This window comes from Wolffia australiana, chromosome 20, assembly GCF_029677425.1.
Source record: "Wolffia australiana isolate 7733 chromosome 20, ASM2967742v1".
NCBI lineage: Eukaryota > Viridiplantae > Streptophyta > Magnoliopsida > Alismatales > Araceae > Wolffia > Wolffia australiana.
In genome coordinates, this window is record NC_135854.1 from 1528000 (window position 1) to 1537500 (window position 9501).

The 9501-nt window shown below is 40.9% G+C and overlaps 1 protein-coding gene and 1 pseudogene across 6 annotated transcripts in view; both read right to left on the reverse strand.

Annotated features, from left to right (window-relative positions):
- Positions 1-794: 794 nt before the first annotated feature.
- Positions 795-9501, reverse strand: part of LOC144716063 (uncharacterized) — a 10553-nt gene continuing 1846 nt past the window's right edge. For 2 of the 6 annotated variants that reach the window (XM_078591078.1, XM_078591077.1), the window contains exons 4-14: positions 7588-7692; positions 7132-7253; positions 6760-6900; positions 6568-6669; positions 6375-6488; positions 4899-4955; positions 4719-4785; positions 4322-4375; positions 4186-4256; positions 4070-4105; positions 795-1008 (exon numbers count right to left, since the gene is read on the reverse strand). In XM_078591078.1, the coding sequence (XP_078447204.1) occupies positions 906-1008; positions 4070-4105; positions 4186-4256; positions 4322-4375; positions 4719-4785; positions 4899-4955; positions 6375-6488; positions 6568-6669; positions 6760-6900; positions 7132-7253; positions 7588-7692 (972 nt within the window). In that variant the 3' untranslated portion in view covers positions 795-905. Of the gene's footprint in view, positions 1009-4069; positions 4106-4185; positions 4261-4321; positions 4376-4718; positions 4786-4898; positions 4956-6374; positions 6489-6567; positions 6670-6759; positions 6901-7131; positions 7254-7587; positions 7693-9483 lie in introns of all 6 variants that reach the window. The other 4 variants (XM_078591082.1, XM_078591080.1, XM_078591079.1 and 1 more) reach the window with 4 other exon arrangements.
- LOC144716367 (5S ribosomal RNA) lies at positions 8974-9096 on the reverse strand (annotated as a pseudogene).

The window sequence follows — 9501 nt, forward strand, 5'->3', positions numbered from 1 at the left end:
ATCAACCCGCCCGTTACGGAGATCAGACTGCTAGGAGGCAAAGTCATCCAACAGTGGTCATTTTCGGTGATTTCGCCATTTAAATTGAGACCAGGGATCCAACGGTGCCCATTTTCTGTGATTTCTCCATTGAAATTGAGACCGGGGATCCGACGGTAGCCAAAGCATCATGTTCAAGCATTCCTTGGGGGTCAACATCATCTAAGGCTCCTCCTTGATCCAATAAAAAGTACCTGTGGTTTTTTAACTGTAAAATCATCAGGAAACCTTCTCAAACCTTGGCGAACCAGAATATGGTGGTGACAACTTGTATGATGGCTCGACAAAAAACATCAAGTTGTGCACCATAAAAACGGACACAAACCAGGGAAGCTTATCAAAGTTAGGGAGTGGCAGTTGGCACCTTTTTTTCTTTGAACTATAAAACCATGGTGTTCTAAGTAATGTTCCCCTTCTGCTACCTATCTACCTTTCTAGATGTCTCAAAAGAATAAATAATAAATATTCTCCCATACTAACCACTCTAATATCATTTTATACATAATATGTAAATAATCCATTTCTAGAAAATAAACTAAATCTATATCTCCCCTTTTTTACTTACTAACTAGTTCATTTTAATTATTTGTTATCACTCTGTTTCGAATTTCCTCTTCTCAGTCCACTGAATGTAATCCTAAGTTGATACTCAAATCATTTTATTCTTAGTACCAATCCCTAAAAAGACAACCTTACTCATCACAATACAGCTGAAAGAGATAATTATAAATTTTATTTGATTATCACAATACAGCTGAAAGAGATAATTATCAATTTTATTTGATTAAATCAAATTTGAATTATAGTGACATATATTTACACACCTAAAGTAGGCTAAAAAGTAGGGAAACTTTCTTGAGTACTTTTTAATCCAATATGGTAACTCCTGTGGACTCGAAACTAGGCTCTCTCTGCCCTTTCAAGCCGTTCTTGAAACAGTCCCCACTCATATTTGCAATGCTCTCGTACCTACGAACAAGATAAAAAAGGGTTAACCAATTATGAACCCACAATCTTATATGTTAAGCAATCAAAACAAGATGTGATCTTTTCGGATGCGCTGCAAGATAAGATAGCCAATTGCTCGTGTATTATTCTAATAATATGTAAGTTAATATGTTCTTAGTTATTTTATTAATTCATGAATGTACAGAAATACGACATTTTTATGACCTACAGCAAATTATAATTTGAACCCTGAATGAGGTTAGTCTAGAGACAGCTTTGGAATACCCTTGAACAAGAAGAAAGATAAAAATGGAAATAGAGTAAACAAACGGAAATAAAATATTATGATGTAATTATGAAGCAGACCTCTCAGGACTGGACCAATTTCAAGTCTAAACTACTTGCGCGGCTCAGCCCACCGTGGGTGGGCAAAACCTGCCAACATCTGCAAAACTTCCAGCATACCGACTCAGCACTGGAGGACTATCATGCCTTCAAACTTCTCGTACTGCACACCCCCAATGTTCCAGAGCCAATTCTTGAACAAGCCTAACTCAAAACGGAGCTACTTATCCAGATCACGCTTTGAATATCTAATTATTGAAGGACATCACATATGATCTCGTTCAAGCCAGCCGACGCGTCACCAACGCCAGGCGGCTAGACCATGCTCTTGTTTGTGGGAGGACGCACGAGCAGGATTTCGATTTCCTGTCTCACTAATCCAGGGTTCATCATTAAGAGGATATTTCCAGGCTCATCACACTACGGCTTCAGACCCCAGTACCCTATCAGCCAATCTGTCCCAAGGTTTGCCCACAGTAGAGCAGGCCCCTTCAATGGTGATTGGTTGCCCTAGCCTCAAGGACTGATGGGACCCCCACCTGGCACCAACCCCCATCCTTGATGTCATCAATTGCAGTTGACTGACCCTAAACTAAAGCACCGCCATGAGCGTGTCTTCTGTCTTTATTGCAACAATGAAGATGGCTTAGGACACTTACGTGAAGGGGACTTTTTTCTTGAACAATAAAGAAGACCACCCGGAACCGGTGGTCTACCTGCTATCATTAATGATAGAGGTTTTGTACAAACAATGTACAATCAAACTCAAAATAGGCTATCCTCTCCCTCCACCCCAAAACGTCTTCAGCGCCTCCACATCATGAGCGGCATTCTCTACTGAAGCCGCCCTCCCGTTAAACACTACCTCGTTTCGATCAACAACAACAACAACAACAACAACAAGTTGAACGGGACATAACCATGCTCGTGCACACCAACAACAAGTTGACCAAGGAAGATGACACTCTGGTGCTCCCAATGCCTGAACCCCCATTCTGAACTACCCCCATCGAGAAGTTTGTAGCCTTGGCACACCCATTGACCTGAATTTGTGGTCTGACACCGCCCAAGCTTCAGTCAATGCATTCAAACAGGCACTGCTCAATATGCTTGTGTCGTGGCTTCAGCTTCCAACCAGATCTTTGTAGTGAAATGACATGGCTAGCTTCAGGGTGGGAGCTTTCCTCCTTCAAGACGAACGGCCTCTTGTGATCTTCATCATGGTTATTTTGGTTAAGGCTTGGATGACATTGGAGTATCAGCAAGAGCTTATGCCGATCATTCTGGCAGTGCCGCAGTGGAAGCACAATCTCCATGTTTGCTCATTCATCATCAGGACAGACTAGTCGAGCCTTCGTTTTTTTACAGACCATAAATGGCTTCCCAAGATAATGGGGTTTCAATTTTCAGTCCAGTACAAGGAAGGGAAACACAACCAGGTCGCCGAGGCTCTCTCACTCACAGCAATCGACTCTGATCTCCTGAAGACTGATTGTAAGCTTCGAATGAGATACGATGCTTCAGGTGTAGAAACAACTGTTTTGCACTCAAGATCAAATGAGAGCACAGACAGATAAAGGTCGGCGGCTGCTTGACTTCAAGGAGGGTGATTTGGTTTATCTCAAGTTACAACATTACTGCATAAAGTCGCACACTCCGAGGCCCTATGAGAAGCTCAGTAACAACTTTAGAGACCCTATCGCGTGGTTCAACGCTTTGCTCAAATTGCAAATAAGCTAGAGATCCTGATGCCACAACCATCCATACAGTTTTCCACGTCTCTCAACTCAAGGGCACAATTAGACCACAGATCAGGAGTCACCAAGTCCCATTCTCCTTGGTAGATGAACTGAGGCTGGGGGTGCAACTGGACGAGCTGTTGAGGACCAAGATTTCCCCTTGTGGAATGGAGGTACTCATCAAGAGGCAGCACCTACTCCTAAGACAACATAGGAAGAAACTGTCGCCATCAACCAGAGCTTCCCGAACTTTAACCTTGAGAACAAGGTGCGAGAAGAAAAAGGAGGGAGGGAATAGGGTTGGAAGTAATGATAGGATCAGTTATCGATCCAGCCTTAGGCGGGGTTTTGGGGGGCTTTTTTTCGGTCTTTTTGGGGGAATATATGCCCATAGGGGTATAAGACCCAGTGTGGATATTTTGGAGATTTTTATGCATATTCTGAAATTAGAACATCAAGCATGTTCATCCGGGCAACATGAGGTAGGACTGCTACAGTGGGGGTGCCCTGAGGGATTAGACCAGTCTAACTTCTAGCCCCTTGCTTTTCCCTTCCCTTTTCCTTCAGTATTCTCACAGACTTTTGAAAATATTGGAAGTACCCTTCACCGAGAACAAAGACATAATTTGTAGTAATCTGGAGATAAGAAAACAAAATGGAAATACAGAAATGTACTGATCAAAATATGATGATGCTACTATTGAAGGGTGCTTTAGCGATCATGATACTTTCAAGCTATTGAACATATTACTCATAAGGAAAACAAAATCAATATTATTTCAAAAGATAGAATCAGGAAATGCAGAAAGAAGGAACAATAGAAAAATGGAAAGCTGAATATGCCTATTAAAGTCTTAGGATAATTTCAAAATACAGAAAACATCATTCACTAGGAAAACAAGGTTAATATTATTTCTAAACCCGAAGTAAATATGATGATTTTTTGAGAAGATGATAGTGATAAAGATGGTGATGATAATCAGGGAAAACGGAAATACCCCTTCCCATGGCGCCCGCCCACCCATTGCCTGGCCCTACAGTTTGAAAAGGAATTTGAGCCGCCAAATGCAAACAAGAGTCATGAACTTATGGATGTGATATATGCCACCTTTACCTGGCTTCCAAGAGAAGGAACAGACTTATGGACGATCCACTGCGCATCCACCACCCCAATCTTCTCATGAGCTGGCTGAAATTTGCGACCCATTAAATAAAGAAAAAATAGAGCGTTGAAGAGTTGCCCAAAGTACCTCCACGCATTTCCTCAGCGCAAAATCAAGCCCCCAGCCGTGGACCAAGTCATTCTGCAAATCCATTTTCAAATTTAGGGATATAGGACAAAAAATCAAAAACGTAGACTTGAATTGAATTTCTCATGATGTCAACAAGTGAAGAGTAAAATTTTACAGGAAAAGAGGCTATGCATCCTTTCTTGAGTGCAATTTGCAATGGAAATACATTACAAAAAATTGGAAGAAATTTAGAGGGAAAGATGGGGATATTTAGAAGAGGTAACAAGAAAGAAGAAATAAACAAGGACGAAGTTCTGATGCCTTTAACAAAGTAAGTAAGGAGGAAATGAGAGAGTATTTTTTGAAGAGCAGTAAACATCAAAAGTAGTAGTAGAGAAAGTCCTGGGGTAAATGCCTGGATCAGGTGCCAGACACAGCGCCAAGCCTTTCTAGAGAAAACAGGGGCCATGATTTCAACAAATCTGCAAAGGACAAACGACAGCAGGATACGAAATGATTCAGATATTTTCATGAATATAAAAAGGAGAGATAGTAAATAAAAAAGAAGTAGTAGTCAAGGAAGGATCTTGCTTACGCTGCGCAGGGGGGCAAGTGCTGGTCTCGGCACCAACCAGGCTTCTCCTCTGTTTCTCTAAAAAGCATTTCGAGAAAAAAGACATTTAAAATTATTTTTAGTTAACAAAGGATAAAAACTGGCGCTCAGATATGGTTCTGCTCAGAGCGTATCCCAAAGAAAAAGAAACCGTCATCAAGCTACACATGCGACCATCCTGGCACATGTGGATTTGAATTAGTTACAAGGCGGGAAGCCCAGCCTTCTAAATAAAGGCCTGAGGGAGCAGGAGAGGGGACAAGCTTTTTCTTGATTTCCAAACACAAAAAAGTGCTCCGTGGGAGAGCAGAGAGATTCTCCTATACTCGCACATCTGGAGGGGGGTCGATCCGACCACACCACCGAGCTATTCCACACTCCTACCTCATTCTATCTTCTCTATCTGCCACGTTAACTGTGGATTTCTTCTGGAACGATACTGCTATGTTTGGAAGTTTCTCACAGTTTCAAAAATGAATAATTTCTGCCAATCTCGGATCTCCATCAAGATCATAAAACGTTCCAAGTAAAGAGGCGCAAAATACTTAAAAAATGAAACAAAAAATACTCAGAAATAAAATAGATTGAAAATTCAGTGCAACCTATTGCAAATAAAACGGCTAGAACACATGATTAATCTCTGCATAAGTCATGCAGCCAAAGCAAACTTGCAACAAATTTTCTACTTGGCTGATAAAATTCCTAAAAGTTTTCCATAGAAATGTGTCTATAAAATGAGAAGTCAGAAAAAGTAGAACTAAAAAAATATACACAACAATATTATCATCTTACTTCAAGGTAAGTAAACTACATGAGTTCAAATTTGCAAAAAATGTTGTTTCTTTCAACATTTTTTTCCTTTCACTGCAAATGCGTCATTATATATCAGAATAAGTAATCATTTGAGGTCTGATACCGATCAGGTATCTTAGGTTGAAAATCTCAACCAACTTCCTTGAATAGCAATCGCCAATTATCAATGTGTAATTCCAAATTGTCACATAGGAGAGATAAGAAACAAGAACAAGAATCCAGAGTATGTGGAGAAGATAGGGATGGTGAAGAAGGATGATGAAGATCGGGAACTAGCTCCCTTTCTCCCCTTTCTGGTCACCGACAGCCTCCCGCTCCAGCCTCAGCTTCCGCTTCTTGTCCATTGGCTGGTCTTATTTATAGTTAAGTCGCACGTGCAAGTTGACACAACTTTGTCTCTTGGTGGCGCGACGCTGGTACGTTCTTTTCAAGAACATATCAAGGTCATTATGGGTTTCTTTTAAAAAAGGAATAACGTAAATTATCTTTTTGGGGACCCTAAGGGGATCGGCACTGCTGGAGCTGTGGGCGAAGTTGACAAAAGACAGTGGTAACCATAAAACTAAATATAAAAGATGACAAGTGACATTTCTAAAAATGTAAAACAATGAATAAACAATTGGTTAGCTGGGGTTATATACTGACTTGTGAACTTCACGATCGCCTCTTCTCTTGGTCATCTGCCAGGTCAAACCATTATTTGGCTCCAGTCCAGGCTGCGAAATTTCTAAATCATGTTTCCTCACAAGTTTAATGTACCTGGAAAGCACATTGGCCTAATTATTCATAGATTCAGGTCAAACACCAATAAATAAAACTAAGAGGAACGAATGTTTACTCTTCTGCATTGAAATGCTCAACGTCAAGGTCTTCATCCCAGATAAATATATAATCATATGGCGCCACAATGTCTGGGTGCAAGAACCTCTTTGCATACCACCTAAGCGACAAAACAAAGAAAAACATTGCTAACAAGATACATCAATGATTACCGAGTGAATTATGAGCTTGTTAACAGTAAATTATCTACCATTTGGTCTGCTTAGGGACGCTGACATGGATGGCTTGCTTTGACCATTCAAACTCCTTCCACTCTGTTGTCACACCATCGTAATGGAAGAGCATAATAGTGAAATTCGAAGAGAACTGTAAAATGATCAGAATCAACAGTCTACAAGTCAATCAGTCTATGTATCTGCATAACTATTCAACTCTTCTTAAAGTATTTTTAAATGTACAAACACAATAGAATTATAGATGTCCAGCGGTTATTCTCGCCTTCATTTCCATTTCGTTCAGTCAATTTAGAGTAGAAATGAAGTGTGAGCTATTATGCTTCCATTTCAGCTACTGAATGACTTCATAACAGTTTAAGTGCAGAATTATTAAACCATATTCTTACTGATTAAGTAACATGCGGACAAAAGTATGATATTTAACCTTCTTGAGCGCCGCATCAATGTTGAATCTTTGACCATATCCTACCGTGAATGCCAAAAGATACTTCTGCTTGAACGGCAAATCCTAAGACCAAATCAAATGATGGCATGCCATCATCAAACAGTCAGCTATTATTTTTTCTAAGAACTTCATGCTCTTCACTTGGCATTCATTGAGTGAACATAAAAAAGGCTAAGAATACATGCAGGTGTTGATACAAATATGTCCAGAAAAGACACGTCAAAAAAATCTTTAGTAAAAGTATTATTTCTCTTTATGGTGATCAAACTCCATAATGATCTAAACCTCAGTTTTCACAATTTTCACAGAAAATCATTATGGCATAACCCGGTAAGATAATTTCCACAGACATCAGACATATCTAAAATATTTGTCAATCAGAGCACGTAAAACACACCTCGGTAGGTTTTCCCCATAATCTTCGAAGATAAAAATCTGATTCCTTTGCCACAATACCTGGTGCAAGGAGCTCAGCACCAGAAGGATTTGTGGGAACATTTATCTGCAGAAGAGATTTTCATAAACTTAAAAGCACCAGTATGCTTAATACACGTATGCCCGAAGTTTTGACAGCCCCATTGCCCTCCAATTCAATAAAATGAGAGGGTACACTTACCAGCCTAGAGTTTGAGGACGGGATTAGACAGATGTCTCATCTTGTCGCATCTCGATGACACAACACATCAGTGGATGTGATACCTCAGACCACATCCCGTCACCCAGCCCGGGACAGAAGACAGGATGGGCCAGGATTGGTGGAAGGAATCCCATCCATGTGGAAATTTATTCGGTAGAATAAGGGAATGAAAACCTAAATTGTACTGGATTAAGGGGGATAAATCATTTTGACCTTTCTTTCACCATTTCTTCGCCCATAGCTCTAGCTATTCTTAGTTTCAGTATGTCTGATATATTATTTTCATTCTCTATATTGGCTTCTGTGCCATTGTAGAAGCGACCTCAAAGTCTCAGAGGTTTATTTAGGGAGCACTAGGCCTAGAATAAGGTATCCGAAAAATCATGATTGTTCTTCAACATCTTGCAAATAGATTCCAACTACAAAGGTCACATCAGGCTGACTCAGTGCCACAGATATCAATGCACCGCATCTGTAAGGCTGAAAATGTAAGCCTTGACGTTTTATCGATCAACTTTTACACAGTGAGATCCGTTTCAAGTGAGGACAGGTCAAATAACTAACAAGTCTTCCCTGAAGTATATAATAAATTTAACAGAAAAGAAACTGTACAAAATAAAGAACTAAATAAATAAATATATCCTGATAGAGGTCCTGCGGTGCAGTCCGAAAATTGACAGACCTGTGCGCATGTCGGTTGCACCAAAAGCCTTGTGCGATGTCCAGTGCGAATTGGTGCAGAAATTCGCACCGCACAGATGATTGCGAGGAGGAAAAAGAGAGGGAGAGAGGGAGGGAGGGAGAGAGAGAAGGGAGATAGAGAGAGAAAGAGTGAGCGAGAGAGAAGAGAGATTGAGAGAGAGGAGAGAGAGAGGAGTGAGCGAGAGAGAAGAGCGAGCAAGAGAAAAGAGTGTTAAAGAGAGAGAGGAGCAAGCGAGAGAGAAGAGTGTTAGAGAGAGAGAGAGAGGAGCTTTAGAGAAAAAGAGGGAGAGAGATGAGCGAATGAGAGAGAGAGACCAGTGTTAGAGAGAGGAGCGAGCGATAGAGAGAGATGGAAAGAGATGAGCGAGTGATAGAGAGAGAGGGAAAGAAACGAGCGTTAGATTTTTTTTTTTTTTTAATTTGAAGTGTGATCACATACCCATGCTGTGGTCACCAACGAGGACTTCCCAGGCGGTCACCCATCCTGGTATTGCTCTCGCCCAAGCACACTCAACTTCAGAGTTCTAATGGTATCCGGTGCACTAGTGTGCTGATACTAGTGCCAAATGAGCGTTAGATAGAGAGGGAGAGAGAGGAACGAGCGAGAGAAAAGCGAGAGAGAGACTGAGAGAGAGGATGGAACGAGAGGAGGAACACATAGAGAGAGGGAGAGAGGATGTGCCAGAGAGAAGACTAAATCGCACATTCGCACCGCACAAGTCTCTGTGCGATATGCAGTACGATTTACCCGCAAGCTGTTTGATGTGCAGTCTGAAATTCAAATCGCGCCACGCATCACACAGTTTTCGCACCAGTCGCACACAAATGACCTTCTTTATTTCCCATGCTAACGGGTATAAATAGAGGAGAAATCATGATCATATTTGGTACTTCCACCTGAGGTTGTCATATTCATCTTAAGTTAAAAAAGACCAAACGAAGTTGGATACCTACAAAATTTAGTTACATTGT